Genomic DNA, 17,587 nt, shown 5'->3' on the forward strand with positions numbered 1-17,587 from the left:
CCAAGGACTTTCTGACCTTCCCCCCACACCTGTTGGATCACACTCGAAAAGCAGAATCATGACAAAGACCTTCCTGGCATAACACCTTTGAAATAGACTGGAGTGACGCTGCTATTGACTGGCCTGCGGAATTGCTGAAGAACAGAAAGGCCGCGCTTTTAATTGAAATTCACATGTATTCAGTGTACATTTAAATGCTTCACTGAAAATTGATTGGCAGGAAATGGCCTCCCCATGGTAACAGAAGGCCAGAAAATGGGAGGAATAACTGAAGACCACAGCTCTTAATGTCCAGAGTGCATCTAGAAAGATCTGCCCCTCTGGACCCATTGTAAATCCCTGTTACCTAGTTCACTGGCCTGGACACATCTGTCCATTATCCCGTGTTACTCGCTCATCCCAAATGAGGCTCAGAATATATCCTGTAAATCACTTAACTCTAACCACATTTTATCAAGCTGTGTGTAAAATAATCCAAACTGTGAAGCCAACATCCATTAAGCTACTTTAAGAAACACGGGGGAGGGATGGATTGTGTGGCAAAAGCAGGTTAGCCATGGATGCCGCCATGTAAGACCTGTCTTCGAGGAAGGATCACATCCCCACAGCTTTTGGAAAGCTTATATTCCAAAGAGGTGTATGTTTCAGTGCCTGGAACTTTCTTCGCTGAAGGGTGAAAATGACTTCTAAGAGAATCGAGTAAAACAAAAACACAAAGAATCACTTTTAGGATAATTAAAACTATTTTGGATTTTTTTTTTATTTATCAATCTGGTTTCTAATATAATTTTAGTTCAGTGAAAGACATTCACAAAGAATATTAAGCATACATACATAATTACCTTCTTTCATTCTAGTTTACATGCTGTTGCTTTTAGAGAGTGAAGTTCGGTGTTACTCCACAGGGATGGAATCCTAACTGACTTTACAGAAAGAATACTAGCCCAACTTTTCACCACCCTAACCTCCGCAGTCACTATGCTCACCAGAAAAAATTTAAAAATCCAACAAAACTTAGACTCAGTCGTATGGGAACTATTTCTCAGCCTGCAAGAGGAGAGACATCTCCGTGTTTCCAGTCATCTCAGAACCCAGCAGTTCTAAATAAGCCGAGACTTGAAAATGGTGCAGACCATCTAAGCAGAGCTGTTCCTAAAGCACATTTTCACCTGGAAAATAAACCCATAAGTGCCTATTTTTAACACCTGTGTCCCTGTGTATCTTTATTACCTTTGGCCAGTCTTCGCTCCATGGGGGATAACCAACTTTTCAACACAGTTTCCCTATTTCACTGACAGTAAGTTTCACATACCACTTGTATCCAAAAAAATACTGGTGTGAAATAAATCGAAGGTTTCCAACACCATCATGCAGGGTACGTGTACTGTAGGCACAGAGCCACTGGGCTAAGTGAAGTAGTCAATTTGCTTTTCGTGGCGTCTTACTTATAAACCTGTCCAATCACACTGGGGCACATGTAAGCTACAGATCACACCCAGGTGGGAACCTCGTGCTCTATACACATGGAGTTCTGGTTTCTGTGGCCTTTGGCCGTGTTTCATCTCCCCATGTTGACAGATTAGCTCTCTGCTGTCTACCTGATTCATAATCTAGTTCAGCAATGCCCCGAGTCTCTACATTCCCGGACATGGCAACGTTGTTTCTTTTGATGTGACTTAAGACCACAAGCTGGGAAGTGAGTCTTCTAATAGGTCCATTGACTTTGGCCTTTATTTTTGGGTTTCAAGGTCTCTGCAGCCAAGAAACCATGGCACCTCACAATTGTCTTGTCAGTTAGATAAAACAGCTCTATCTCACATAGGAGGCAAAGAGGACCAGAGGTTCAGCGACCAGGCCGAGATCAGGGAGAGAGGAGGGGTTAGGACTTGACCAGCTGGCTCTTAGGATCCACTCTTACCTAAACACCATTTTAAAAATGGTGCCCATTGGTTTCCAGCCCAAGTCAGACACACTATCTGCTTCCCATCTGTTTCCGGATGAGGTGGCTCTAGTGGGACTAGCCATTTAGAGATCCTTCTGGCTGGCTCACTGAAATTCAGTTTAATAGTTGTTGCCTTTCTTTTTGAAAACTGCTTGACAGAAGGGAGAAAAAGAAAAAAATATGAAGAGGTTCGAATCAAGTGCTAATAATTCGGTGGGGGTGAAGGTAAAGGAACCATTAAAATGTTGACACCGCAGGAGAAAGGAGAAGGTGAAAAAGAGCAAGGCGTAGAGTAGAAAGACCAGATCCTGTTACAGAAGGAAATAAAAGTTCCTTCTTGACGCTACCTTGACACTATGTTCCCATAACTGGTCTCTGTTTGCTTTTCCTTTGGAGCTTTCTATGGTGCGAGTGCACCCAGCTCCCAGTGGCACCTGGTGACTTCTGCACAGATGTTCAGCGACAACACTCAGATCCACTCTGGGGCTCCTGCCAGGTCTTCTTCCTGCGCCTCTGAAATCCTGCTCCTGTCAGGTAAGGATGCTTGTCTGTCAAACGCAGGGCAACAGACTTTCCCACAAAGCCTCTCCAAACTCGTCTCCAGCTCCTCCTTAAAAACTTCCACACAACAAGTCTCTCTTTTCTGAGCGGCTGGGTGAAGGCCACAAGGGGAAATGTTGTCTTATATACTAAAAGCCAGGGAAGAACACAACAAGAATGTAACATCTCCCATCTTGAGCTCCTGGAGCTCAAGGGGATATGTTGAGAGCTTAGAACGGCCCTGATTTTGCGTTCCTTCAAAGCCCCCAATCCCAGCAACTCGAAACAGAGATGCTTGCTTTACACCTGAGGAGAGTTCCCGCACAAACAACCCTAAATCAGCCGCCAGCTTTCCCTGAAACTTTAAAACAACCTCTTGTTTAAAAAAAATGTTTTTGTTTTTGTTCTGTCTGTTACTATTTAAACAGACACCACCAGTGGTCTTTGTGTTTGACAGGTAAGGTACTGGGATGTAAGATGTCAAGCTTTTGCAGAGTATGACTGACAAAGCCACGCTGGGCCCTGAGCTCGGGTCAGAGGGTCACGGCTGCCTGGGGGGCTGGAAAAAAGGCTGCTTCTGTTTCTCCACAAGAACCAAATGATTCACCCTCTAGAAGGTACTGGATGCGGCCTTCACAAACAGATTTAGGAAATTTGGTGAAAACTGCGGTCCCAAAGAGAAGATTTGCAGCACTCATTTGGCACTTAACTTCATTACTTAATACCTTATCCACCTTTCTGTGTCGACTGTCCGCTAGCCAGGCTGTCACCCCCTTAAGGGCAGAGCCAGGGTCATAGCTCTGTAACCTCCAGGGATGGAGAGATGGGAGAAGCACTGGTCCCTTCAGTCACTCCAAAACTGGGTGAGAAGTGTTAGGTTTTATTTTTCACTTTTTGTGGCACAAAAGAGAAAAGAAGACAGGGAAGAGAAGGGGTGAGAACACTTTAGTATAAGGCCTGTGTTTGATTGTTTCAACCCCTTAATAATTTTAGAAAGAAAGGGAACATGCTCGATGTATAAAGAATAAAGCTATTATGGGAAATGCCATAAATAACAGATTTCCATCTGGCATTATCTGTTCAGTGCACAAGTAATACCTGTAACATAGGTTTTTAAGAAATCAGAAACATTTTTAAATGCAATGTTTAAAATTTGCTTTTTCAATGTGACACTCTATAAAAGAATCCTTAATGGTAATCATCTTAGTCAAATAAATAACTTTTGTTTTCGATATGTCATCTGCTACAGTGTTCTGTTTGGTCATAATAAAGGCTTTTCATTTTAAATGCAGTTCATGGAAGAAAGATCAAGACCTTTTTTCAATAAAGGGCGTTCATGGTGGTGCCTGAGGTCAGCAACTGTAAAAAGGGCCTTAGGATTCCCTTTTGTTCTGTTACCTTGACTTGAAGGTGAAGTGACTGGTCCACTGTCTCCTCTGGAATACGTCAGACACTGGGGTCATGTGCAGCTCTGGATAACAGTTTCCATCACTCAAGAAACCGAGACCCTCCAGTTAAGTTAGGCATCCAAGTATCTTGAGTATGGAACCCAAATGAACAAGAATTTCCATTTTCTTGAGGCAGGTCATCAGAAGAATAGCACCGGTACCTTTAAGCTGCATCTTGCCCTCTTCCAGGAGGTGAAAGAAAAAAGTGATCATACTTAATTTCCTCAAAATGTTGGAGTCTAAAAACACTTTTAAGGAACTTATTAAGTCTAAAAGCCTGAATAATACAATTATAAATGGTAGTCATTGTAGAAATAACTTTTGTGTAATCTTTTCTTGAAATAAATAAATGAAATTATTTTTTAGATGCTCCAGCTGGAGCTTTGCCCCGTTTGTTTCACACACAGTCTATTATTTTTAAATTAATAGTTATTTGCTGGAATAAGTGGATCAAGGTTCCTGCTTAAACTGAGGAACAGTTGACTGGACATGTCCCTTCTCTAACCAGTTACCAGGTTGTGATGAACCCGAGCTTCAAAGGTCTCTGCCGAGGAAGATCCCTGATTCACAGCAGTGTGTCTGTCCAGGACGGACCAATACATGGAATAGATGAGTTGAAAAATGGCAGCGTTTTCCCCATGATTCCAGAGTCATAGCAATAAAAATAGCGATCATAACTGGCTTTATTTTGGTGCATCCATTCAAGGGACACTGTCTGCTAGGATTTTGTCACAGGGTCTTAAAAACTAGGGATGGAAAGCAAAACAAAAAGCATAACCTAATTTACGCATTCGCTAGAAAGTGTCCATGCTCTTGCTAACCGACTATAAAAGACATGGAGCAAACAAATCTTAACATCTGGCTTGAATTCCCCACCGAGCTGCTCACACATGCATACAATTAACCCAACATGTCGTAGGTAAAGCAGAGGAAAGGTCTTTTGTAACAGCTGGTCACCAGGGATTGTAGCTGATAGTTACAGACACTGGTTGAGTCTAGGACTATATATGGGACAATATTATCTCGTAGAATCCAATGGAAAATAAAACCAACAACCCCAACAGGAAACTGCATCCCCGGGCTCTTAAAGCTTCTCTTGGTTGTGTTGATTACGCTGTCCCCACCCTCTCTCTCTTCAGCTGCTTAGGGCAGGAACTCTCTGAGAACTGGCATAGACTGAGGTCTCTGAAAACTGGCAAATCATAGGTTCTCTCTGACCCTTGCTTTCCTTTTCCAATTCACAGGACACCAAAATAAATATCATAGGAACACAAACTAATTACTCCAATAGCCCATTAGAGGTTGACTCTATGCAGAAGGGAGAGAATGCTGGAGGCCATGTGTATGTGCATTAGCTTTTCTCCAGAAAAAATACCCCAATTCTAAGGGCTCTGAAAAATGTAGAAAACTCGCCCCTTTACCATGGGTTTTTAGAACACCTCTAAACACACACAAAATAAGACAGTTATTACCTACAAATTTCAACCATTGCTTAAACTCTAAAAGCATTTTTTTTGTATTATTTTGTTTTGATACAGAAGGGGAAACTCAGCTATAAAGAAATATCAAAAAGTATCTTTTGTGGCGATCAGTCTCAGGAACTTTCTGTTGCTTGCCTCCCCCAACTTGTGCTGATATTTTAAGGATGTGCTCAGGAGTATGAAGTAGGGTGCTACTGTCCCTTTCCCTCCGAGTAATCCCCCCTCCCCATCCCACAGCCAAAGAGCCACCCCTCAAATGAGCCACTCCTTTTTGCTCTCATCAATGGTCTCTGTGAAGTTGGGGTCGTTGTTCATGATGGCGGCGTCTGCGCTCTCTGCTGACTCTGCTCCCTTCGCTTCATTGGTGTGGTAGGTGCCCTTGTGACGGAACATGTACCGAATGAGGAAGACCAAGGTGCAGAGGATGGTGAAAATCACCACGGCAATGACCCCTGGTGGAGACAGGAGATGCACTGGAGGTTAAACAAACCCTATACATCTGCCAACATTTTCCCCCACTTCATCATGGTTCCCTCAAACGCTACTCTCCCATCCAAAACACAAAACTCCAAAACAACAAAAACTAGCAGAACTGAAAAGAGTTGTATTTGGAGATTTCAACCCTCTTCTCTTAGTAACTGATAGAACAATCAAACAGAAAATCAGTAGGAATTTATAACACCTCAAAAACACTATTAACAAACTTCACCTAAGGAAGTAATATCAATCCTACATGTCTGATTTAAAATAGAGGAGAAGGATATACTACTCAACTCATTTTATGAGGCCAGCATCATCCTGACACTAAAACCAGATAAACACATTACAAGAAAGGAAAGTGATGGAATGTTCCTCTTTAATAAAATTTCAGCAATTGAAACCCAGCGACAGGTAAAAAGGAAAATAACAAAGTGGTGTTAATTCTAGGGAAGTAAGACTGATTTAACATTAAAAAATAAAGCATTGTAATTTATTACATTGAGTAAATAAAGGAGAAAAACCATATGATCATCTCAATAGAAGCACAAAAAGCATATGACTAACTTCAACACCCATTCATCAAAAAGCCTCTCAGGTAACTATCAATAGAAAGAAACTTTCAACCTGTTAAGGGGCATCTTGGAGAAATCTACAGTTAATATTGTACTTAACAGTGAAATATTAAACACATTCCCCCTAAAATATGGCCAATGCAAGAGTGTCAGCTCTCAGCCCCTTTATTCATGACTGTACTGAAAGTCCTAGACAGTGCAATCAAATAAGAAAAATAAAAAGTGTACAGACTGGGAAGAAGTAAGAACTCTATTCTCAGAGGATGGGCTTGTCTACATAGAAAATTCTGAGGAATATACAAAAAAGTGTTGCTAGAACTAACAGTAAATTTAGCAAGGTCAAATTTGTATTTTTATATATAAGCAAGAAAGACTTGGAAATGAAAGTAATAAAATACCATTTGTAATAGAACAAATTGAACACAGTTGTCTAAGATTGTAGACTAAAAATCATAGAACTTTGCTGAGAGAAACTAAAGAAGACCTAAATAAATGGATGGATATACTATATTTCAATGTCAGTATTGTTAAGATGTTCATTTATAGATCTAATATAATCCCAATGAAAATTACAGCAAACTCAGCAAACTATTTTTTTGGTAGAAATGTATAAGTTTATTCTAAATTTCATATGGCAATGTAAAGGGCCTAGAATAGTGAAAATTATTTAAAAAAATAATTGTAGAACTTACACTGCTTATTTCAAGACTTACTATAAAGACACAAGAATAAAGGAAGCATGGTATTGGCCAAGGAAAGACATACAGACCAACGAAACAGAATAGAGGCCAGAAAAAAGAGACACACACATATGGTCTGTTGATTTTTGACAAAAGTGCCATGGAAATTAAATTGGAAAAAAACATAGTCCAACTAGTGGTCTTCGAATAACTAGATATTCACTTAAGATTTTTGACTTTTATCTCATACTATACACAGGCATTAACTCAAAGTGATTATAGACTGAATAATAAAAACAAAAGGTATAAAATTTCTAGGAGAAAATCTTCACAACCTTAGCTTAGGCAGTTTTTTTTTTTTTTTGTTTTAGATAGGGTTAAAAATCCCCACAAGCTATAAATAGGTTAGAAAAATTGGACTTTATCAAAATTAAAATCTCCTGCTTTTCAAAAAATGCCAGTCAGAAAATGAAAAGGCAACTCAGAGACTGCGAGAAAATACTCACAATATGTATGTCTCACAAAGGACTTGTAGCCAGAATACAAGAACTCTTGCAAATCAACAGCAAGAAATCAAACAATCCAATTAAAAGACAGGCAAGATTTAAACAGGCACTTCACAAAAGCTTTGCAAATGGCAATAAGCACGTGAAAAGATGCTCCTGTAACTTTGGACAATGTGCATTGGGAAAAATTTTGAATGTATTCTAATTTTATAGTCACACACACACACACACACACACACACACACGTATCTACTTTCTTCCTATAGAAAATATACCTGCTGACTAAGCTGAGTTGATTGGCTGGGTTTAAACTCCTTGATACGCTTATCATATTCGCCATCCTCAGAGAGGTCAGAAACCTCTTTAGGAAATTAGACAGAAGAACAGAGAGAGAAGGTGGCAACAGAGTTATCAGTATTGATCCAAACATGAGGAATTGCACTAGGAGAGTCAAGTGATTCTGCACGTCTATCTGCAGTGAGAAGAAAAGACTAGAAGACCTTAGATACTCCGGCTGATTAATTTTCTGATAACTTTGATTAAGATAACTGAAACCAGACGGGCACAGTCCTTCCCATTTTTGTAGTAGGTTCTCCTGGACCACTCAAGATGCTAGAGGATGAGAGTGGAAAAGACTGGAGGGCAAGGAAGAAATGTCCTGGCTGTTGCCATGACTACATACTTGCATATTCTGATTCTGGCTAGTTCACCACTACCATTCTCTCTCTTTTTTTTTTTAAACAAATTAGCATTAAAAGGTAGCCAGGTTACATCTGTACTTCTCAATCTTCACTCATAGTTAAATAGCAAAACAAATAAAGTAAAAATCCAGGTAACTCTTTCCCTTCTAGATGATGGTTTTATTGAAGATGACTACCTCCCACAGGTGCGTGGCCATGTGAAAGACTGCTCCACACATCACCTACCTCCGATGATGGCCGAGTTTCTGTTGACTCCATTTCTTATAGCCTGGCCTTGTCCTGGATTATACGGAAAATCAGCACTGGCTGGAGGGGAAGAAATGGAAAGTCATGTAGATCATTAATCCCAAACAATTTGATATTTAATTTTTGCATACAGCTCATAAAGTTATCTTATGGGAATAAAACTGGCTCACATAAAAACAAATACAACGTTTTTAGAAACTCTGGTTTCTTCTTTAAACTTAAGTTCTCTCTTGAGAGAAGTATTACTAAGTAGATATGGCCAGTACATTCATTCATTCATTCAGCAAACCTTTGTAGAATGCCTACTCTATATCAGGCACCAGTCTGAGTGCTGGAGATATACAGGGAACAATAAAAAAGATGAAAATTGTTATTAATGAGAACTTTCCAAGCCTCATTGAAGAGTTTTGTTTATATAGTCAAAATACTAATCTAAAGCATGAATGTGGTTTTAGTTATGACCCTACCTCTTCATAGTGAATTGCCTGAAATTGTAGGTTCCACGATGTAACTCATACACCCACAGGACACAGTAAGATTTGGTCATCAAGACGCATAATTCCCTGATGTAAACCACCCTTCAAAGACTGAGAGTTGCTTTTCAAGGATAAAATCTTATACCTTCACTGCTCATCTTGGGCATAGTTTTAGTTACATATATATATTCTTTTTCATATTATTTTCCATTATGGATTATTACAAGATATTGAATATAGTTCTCTGTGCAGTACAGTAGGACCTTGTTGTTTATCTGCTTTATATATAGTGGTGTGCATCTGTTAATCCCAAACTCCTAATTTATCCCTCTCCCGCACTTTCTCCTTTGGTAACCATAAATTTGTTTTCTACGTCTGTGAGTCTCTGTTTCCGCTTCATTTGTATCATTTTTTTTAAGATCCCACATATAAGTGATACAATGTGGTATTTATATTTCTGTCTGACTTCACTTAGTATGATAATCTCTAGGTCCATCCATGTTGCTACAAATGACATTATTTCATTCTTTTTTATGGCTGAGTAGTATTCCATTATATATATATATATATATACCACATCTTCTTTATCTAATCATCTGTCAATGGACATTTAGGTTGCTTCCATGTCTTGGCTATTGTAAACAGTGCTGCTATGAACACTGGGGTGCATGTGTATTTTTGATTTAGAGTTTTTTCTGGATATATGCCCTGGAGTGGGATTACTGGATTACAGGGTAACTCTATTTTTAGTTTTTAAAGGGATCTAATGGCAATAATCTTAATTCATGTCACTCCTTACTTCATCCTCTTAAAGGCAAGGGCCAATCTTAATCATATTTGCAGTCCCAATGACAAATAGTGCAGACAAGTAGCAAAGCTAATTGGATGTTCGTTCACTGGTATAATTAAAATCAGTCCATTAAGAGGTGTATAAACATCTGTGTAGCCTCTTCGAATAATAAAGTCACCCACGCAGGTAGAAGTTTGAAAGTCACTTGCCTAAACTCAATTCTACCCTTAAAGCAAGGCAGCATTCTTACTTTTTCCCAACAAAGGAAAGAAACATCTTGAATACAGAAAAGCTGCTAGCGATTCCTGTGTCCACTAGTCTTTGGTTATCATCAGAGAACAACCAATGGAAAACCTGCAGGTCCAACAAAGTCCTTAAGGAGTTCAAGGGCAGGGTTCTGTGTCTGCGTGAACATCCCTATTTTCATGGCTTTGTTTGTAACTCGAGGCTGGTTGTCCTTATGTATATGAGTGCTTACATCCTTGGAGGCAAATCCATTTTATTCTGGCAAGCAGAGTCATTGCTATTTTGATGTGATTTCAAAAGATTCATTTGTATGTAAATTATTTCAAATGATTTCATTGTTAAGTATCCTCTCCTCTGGGTACCAGCATCCTCTTGGAAATGCACACTGAGAAACATGGAGACCGAGGGACACTGACGAGGCCAAACCACACACCTCATCCACGTCACACGCTCCATTTGGCTGCTAACTTTATCCCCCGTCACCCTGCTCCAAGTGTGCTAGGAGAGCAGAGCAATTTTAGTGGCGCTGGAGTATCCAGGAACCTATATTTTGGGATGTTAAGTCTGAGGACCAGACTTGCGTCAAATAGACAAAGACTATATTCAATAACGCTTTTCTTTTGTCCCCAAATGACACTTGTGGCCAAAGAATGTCAGCTGCTGTATCAGTAAACAATCGATGTTGCGGCTATCAAGCCATAAGCCACTGCAGCCACCCCCACGGTGCACCCTGAGGGGATTCAGGATGGAGAAAAACAGGATACTGGCCCCAGAGCCTCAAGGTGAATATCAAAGGACTGACTTCAGTGAGCCCAGACTCCTGCCTCTTCCCGTGCGTAGTTAAGTGCTCAATTCATTACCTTGAGATGTCTGGTTCTTCCTTAATTAACAGTATCTTTTGATGTTCTAAATACCTTGTTTTGTTGCAAAAACTCCCATATACCTGGGAAAACAACTGGGCTTGATCAGTCAGCCCCCTTCAGACCATGCAATGACGCTGTTTTCTCTGTGGCTGGTGGGCTGTCTGTGTGGCTTCAAAACTGAGCAGGAGAGACATGTTATCGGACGAAGGATAACTGACATGCTGACAGCAGCAGCTGAGCGGAGCAATCCACCCAGGACCCTGACACAACATTGTGGCACAGAGCCCCGGTGTTCCAGACGCAAATCCCTCACGGGCCCAAACAGCACAGGGAGAATGGTCATCACCGTTACAGTAACACTTGTGAAGTCATGAACAGTGCTAACTGTGCTTTCAAACGTTACTATCCGATCAGAATTTTTGATTGCATTTACAGAACGTGAAAAATTAATAGAGGCCGTTTCAAGGCGGGTGCTTAAGTACAAGAAACCGATTTTAAAGCTAGTTGTAAGAACAAAATATTAAAAAGAGATCTGAATACTTTAGCCTCAAATTTCTTGCCGGTCCCACTGAGCAGGTAGGGAGAAAAAGGAGTAACAACCACCCCCCCACCCCCCGCTTTTTAAAAAATACAGCACATGAACTTAAGCCAGGGAGTTGTAATTCTTATTTACTAAATTTCATATTGTGTAAAATTGTAGACTTTAGGCTCAGAAACCAACTGCAAATAAAACACACAGTTAAATGCATACACATAAACTGAGGTTATCTAACAGAAAACCTCCCCCCAAATGAAAGACACTAAAAGCTTCAGGCTGTCGTATATCCGGGACAAAAATATTACATAGTGGCTGACATCTAGAGAAAATATTGCCATGGAAACCACTTGGGCTTCAGCATCTAATGGGATAATTTGAGACACTTCAACAAAAATGCTGCTATTAATTGTAATTTCATTTGAATTGCAACATTTTTTTTTACAGTGGAGTCTGAGTTCCATGATGTAAATATGCCTTTGTTCTCTGCAGTTTCTTTGTTTTATTTCACTTTATTTCCTCCCTTCAAATCTGAGCGCTATGGCAGAAAATTATTTTGTCTTTTCAAATAATTTGTCTTAGCCATTCACTATTGACTGATAGTTTAGAAACAGACATGAAAACGAATCGTTGTCGACAAAGATGCTGAAGATATAGGAGATGCTGTTTTATTTTAGGAGAGGCTACTGCTGATCATGTTTTCAGGAGCGAGAGACTTCTTGAGGCCAGTAGGTTTTTATCCAGGCAAACAATTCGTGGCAGTGCCTCTGTGAGCCTCAGGTTCGTCTCTCTATTGTACCCTTCGCCTCAGTTTCTACAGAAAGATGCCAACCAGAATTTCAGGGTTCAAATGGGGAAGAGATGATGAATTTTTGGCTTCGACTAGAGAAGGGAAACAAACCTTAAACGTTTCCAGCTTCTTAAAAGAGCAAGCAAGTGGTAGCTGCTTGCACGAGTGACCAAGGTCCAGTGACCCAAAGCGGATAATCAAGTGAAAAGAAACAGAATAAAGGAACTTGTCATCATCTACTCTAGGTCCTGATGGTTTAAATAACGCCAACTTTATATGAAAGAACTGAATGAGCAATTGATTTTATTAGATTTCCTTCCATCAGTTTTCAGCCAACTTCTAAATTGCTTCAATTGCCTTTCGGGAAGGAGATTTACTGATCTCCCAAACGAAGCTGGCGCTGACTTCTTTTGTCTGATTAACCATAGGTATTTGGATTAGAAATAGCTCATTATTGACAGAAGCTCAGATATCGTGTAAACACAAAGACATGACATAGGGTGTCCTTTTCATGTCAAAGATGTCTTGTTATTTCTCAGGTGGGCAAATCATTGCTTCTTTCCTATTTAATTTTTTTTATAATTTTTTAAAATATATTTTTACTGAAGTATAGTCAGTTTACAATGTTGTGTCAATTTTTGGTGTATAGCACAATACTTTAGTCATATAGGAACATACATATATTTGTTTTCATATTCTTTTTTACCATAAGTTACTACGAAATATTGAATATAGTTCCCTATGCTATACAATGTCGTATTTAGTCGTAGTTGTTCCCAAATCAGTTGTCAACGCTATGGCTGGCCCATTACAGGCACTGTGGATCATGGATTGTCAACAGCTGACTTTCATAGGGTGAGTCTGTGACCTTCCCCATGGCAGAGGTGGATGAAAAGCAGGATAGCATTTTGGTCAGCATCTTGAGGCTGGTAGGGTCACTGGAACCAGCTCTCCAGACTCATTCAGGACTTTCCATGCATCTTGCTGTAGTTCTCAAGCTGAATGTTGAAAGTCTAGACTGGGGAGCCCAGAGGGAGGGGCTGGGAGCCCAGTAGTGTGGCATCTTCCTCTACTATGACCGTCGGGCGCTTCTTTGTGTGTGCGCTCCATCACTCCTTTCCTCTGCCGCAGGGGTTTATAAATCCATGTTGATGTTAAGAGGAATGCAGGAATGAGGAAGCCCAAATCGGGGGCATAGGATAAATCTGGGAAGTACCATTTAAACCCCTTTCTGAAGGAAAATATGACTCCTAGTGGCAATCAGTAGCAGGACTCTCCCTCCTGGGGCCGGCACTTCCTCGAGGCCCTGGAGGTCAGGGACAAAGCTCCGTATTGTGCAATGAGAAACTGGGGAAGGGGGAGCTCTTCATTGGCCTTGGGTGGGGTGTGTGGTTTGTCCTCCTCCTTACACCTCATTCTGATCTCCCTTTAGAAGAAAACAGACTGATTCCCGAATGTTCCCGTTCAGAGGTTTCAAACTTTAAGGCTCACACAAACCACCTGGGATCTGGTGAAAACACAGATTCGGACCGACTAGGGCTGGGAGGCCGCCGGGGGCGTGAACACACGCCTCGCTTTGGGCAGGAGAGCTTTCACTGAGGCTCCTGGTGGGTTCACGTCTCCTGCTGTTCTTGTGCTTCTGTGTTTTAATTTAATGCAGTGCCTGCAAAGAACTGGCATAATTCCTTCTGAGACCTTGTCTTTTTTTCCTTCGTTTGGCTGATTCATTGTGTGCTTTTAAATGATCTGCATGACAGGACGCCCCGGGCTCCGTTTCCTTTAGCCCTATTTCTTTTTAGTCTTGTAAAAGCTACTAATCGGAACACTGCTCTCATTTCTGAGTGCAATTCTTTAGTATTTTGAATGCAGAGCGGGGGAGCGGCTACCGCTCATTAATATTAAAAGCAGTCTAAGAAAAAACAGCCAAGGGGCTTAATAAATGGTTAGTTTAGACCTGTCCTTGGAGACTTTTCCTGGTTTAAAAAAAAGCTGATTCTCTAAAGCAGTTGCATCAGGGAGGGAAAACATAGTGATGCCGGCACGTAGGTTCCTGATGTCACAGACGCATTCACAGGCATGTAAGAGAGAAAACAGATCTTTTTTTTTTTTTAAATACTGGGTTGTTGGTTTTTCTGGAGTTTATTGATTCCTTTTTTTGGGGGGGAAGAATTCTTGTCTCTTTGCTGTTTGCCGGGTGGGTTGTGTGATGGCAGAATGCAGTCAGCTCAGGTAGAAAAGCCTGAGGTCACAGGGGCAGGTGGTGTGTCCAGTGTCCCACAGCACCAGCGCCACTGTCTGTCACCTGATGAAATGCTGGGACATAGTTACGGACGGCTCCCGAGCCTGGTGCACGTACCTGTTATGCAGCGGCTCAGCTAATACGATCTGTGGTTTCGTCGTCAGCAAAGCAGCATGAGCAAGAACTGACTGTCCACTGAATCATGGAAACCACCTCAGTTTCTAAGAGAGGGTCGATGAGTAAGTATCACAGGAAGCAGAAAGCAACCGATCACAGGGAATGAGCCAAAATGTGTCTTTTAAAGACAGTCACTGATGTAGTGCACCTCTTCTCCTAGGCAGTGGTCAAGAATGGACACTGTTCAGAAGACCAGCGTCTTCAGGAGACCCCCGAGGGGCTGCTGTCAGACTTCTGCTGCGAAACGCATCCACCAGGCATGTGCAGGTGCCAGTAGCGGCGTCGGACTTCCAAATCTGGGGCTTGGGAACTCGGTGAAAGTAACTTGTTTTCTCAAATCTAGTCAAGAGATGGGTTTCATCATTGGGAATATTTAGGCACATCTAATCATTTGAGGAATCAGGCAGAGATGAAGGGTGTTCTTTGACTCTGTCTCTGTGGATATTTCTAGTAAATTCAAGGGCTATAATTTGTGGATGGCCCTTCTGGAAACAGCTGGATATTACTGACTTGCTTTTGCTATTGATGTATATTTTTTAAGGTAGTAGAATGAAAAATTAAATGCATTTTAAAAAACACCTTGTCTTCTGCTATAAGCTCTGTACCTCAACTTGCAGAGGGTGTTGTCTTCGACCTCAGAACATCTAACAGGTGTTGGGTGACGCATATACTCCAGCTCTCTGTGGACCAGCTCTGCCAACATCCCCGGGGTGTCAGCTTTGCGGGGTGTCTGTGTTGGAACTGCTGTTTCACCAAAATGTAAAATTGACCCTTTTTGTTCTTCAGCGTTCAGAGTCGAGTGTACAGTTAAGGATGATTTCTGAGAACACAGTGGTGATCAGAACCCAGATCAGAGCCAGCCAGCCGGATTCTGCCTCCACTGTGGTCTATTTGAAGGGGAGAACAGAAGTAAAACTATAGTGCTTTCAATGTTACGTCTGCACATATTTCAAGTCTTTTATACATGCCCAGTTGGGCCCTTGCTTTGGAAATACTCTTTCCAACTGCATTAGCACAAGTGAAAATTAAAAATTCCAACCCCAAGACAAGATTGACCTCAGAAAACGCAACCTACAACCCCATGCTAGGTATTTTCATTGTTTTTGGAACGGTTCTCTCTCTGAATGAACCTCAGATCTCAAAAGGCAACTGTCTTTGTTGTTGGCAGGTGGAGCGGCTAATGGTCAGCAAAGAGCACCTTGTGAAACAAATGATCTTTGCTTCTGAAAGCTTCCTGATGTTTTCCCACTAACAGACTCCTCCTTGGTAATGGTTCACATCATTATCAAGATAATGTGATAATCTTCCAGCACAAGCCATGTGGCTGTCACAGCCCTTCTCATTCATGTCAACAGAGGGTGAAATAATATTTAATTGGCCCTAGCAGTCTTAGGGATGACTTATTCCCTATCAAAAAAAAGGGGAAGTGGAAAGAAGAAGAAAGGTGTATTTAGGAGCAAAGATTTCCCCTACAGGTATGCAAATTACTGATGATTTCGGACTTCGGCGTTATATTTAAGGGATGACAGAAGCTCGGAAAAGAGTTCAGAGTAAAAACTGGAATTCTTTAACGGTGAAATTCAAGTTTATCATTGTGAGAAAGGAAAAGTGGAAAAAAGCACTGAGTGTGAGGTGAGTCTACCTGACTTTTAGACCTCGTAATGCTGTTCTCTGTATACTTTTGAGTAAGGCGCTGTAAGTACTGGGACCCGTGGGTTCACAGTCCCAACAGCACATTAAGAATCTCTTGGGATGGAGAGCAGGCATCAGGAGGTCCAGGAAGTTCCCTCAGAGATGCCAATGTGGAGCTGCTGCTGCAGCCACACGTCAGGTGTTTACTGATGGAACATACGCATTTTCTGAGTCACATTGATCTTTAAAATGTGATGAGTAACGGCCCCTCATATCACGTGGGGCTGCTGTCAGGACAAAACAAAAGCGTTTCAGCAATTTAAGTCACTTACAAATTTAAGGTATCATTTCTGTCTTTCTCCTTTCCTGTTTTCTAAAAGTTAAAAGTCCCAAGTGAATTCTTGACAACCACTTTTAGCCTTTTCTCTGGAGGAAATTTCACAGCAGTTCATCTCATCCTCTAAGTTTAAAATAACCACACTCCCTTATTCATACGGATTTTTATGTACATTTACATTTTAACATGAAATTTATTTTATTTTATTTCACTTATTTTATTTTATTTATTTTACTACTTTACTTCACTTTACTTTACTTTACTTTACTTTATTTTATTTTATTTTATCTTCCAGGATTGTTCCCAGCCTGGAGCTCACCAGCAGAATCAAGAATCCTCCTGGTCTTTAGACATTTCTGAATAGTCTGTGCAGAGCAGGGGGCATCAACCAAAGATCTTCTCAAGTCACTGAAACAATTGGCTTTACGTCCAAAACTTCATGTGGATAATGTTTCTGCAACTCCCAAAATCACAGGCCAGGACACAAGGCCTGAACGGCCAGCAGAGGTGGAATCAGCACTTCCGGGTGGTGACCGGTGGGTGTTCTCTTGGGAGTATTCACACCCACAGATGCCAGCGTCAGTCTTTCTGAATGTCAAGGAAGTGGTGCTGGATTATTTTAGAGGATTGCGCTCCTTCAAATGGCCCCAAGTGATATACAAGAATGTTAAAAAATGCAGTGCAGTAGGAAGAGTTAGCATGGGGCTGTGACGGAGGCAATGACAGACACAGACATCGCTGGACAGCACTGAGCTCCAACCTACTTCATTTTCATGGGCTTCCATAACATCTCAGTGGCATGACAGCGAGGCAGAAACGAACACTGAGGTGCTGGAGTCAGTGGTTCTGCCAACAGAGAAGTTGCCATAGCAACACACACGCCTGCATCACCTGTCCCTCCCAGCC

The 17,587-nt window shown here is 41.2% G+C and overlaps 1 protein-coding gene across 3 annotated transcripts in view; it reads right to left on the reverse strand.

Annotated features, from left to right (window-relative positions):
• Window positions 1-1,950: 1,950 nt before the first annotated feature.
• CNTNAP2 (contactin associated protein 2) overlaps window positions 1,951-17,587 on the reverse strand; it is a 1,833,097-nt gene continuing 1,817,460 nt past the window's right edge. For all 3 annotated transcript variants that reach the window (XM_064487267.1, XM_064487269.1, XM_064487268.1), the window contains 2 exons: window positions 8,576-8,656; window positions 1,951-5,863 (listed from right to left, as the gene is read on the reverse strand). In XM_064487267.1, coding sequence (XP_064343337.1) covers window positions 5,664-5,863; window positions 8,576-8,656 — 281 coding nt within the window. In that variant the 3' untranslated portion in view covers window positions 1,951-5,663. The remainder of the gene's footprint in view (window positions 5,864-8,575; window positions 8,657-17,587) is intronic.

This window comes from Camelus dromedarius, chromosome 7, assembly GCF_036321535.1.
Source record: "Camelus dromedarius isolate mCamDro1 chromosome 7, mCamDro1.pat, whole genome shotgun sequence".
NCBI classification, from domain to species: domain Eukaryota; kingdom Metazoa; phylum Chordata; class Mammalia; order Artiodactyla; family Camelidae; genus Camelus; species Camelus dromedarius.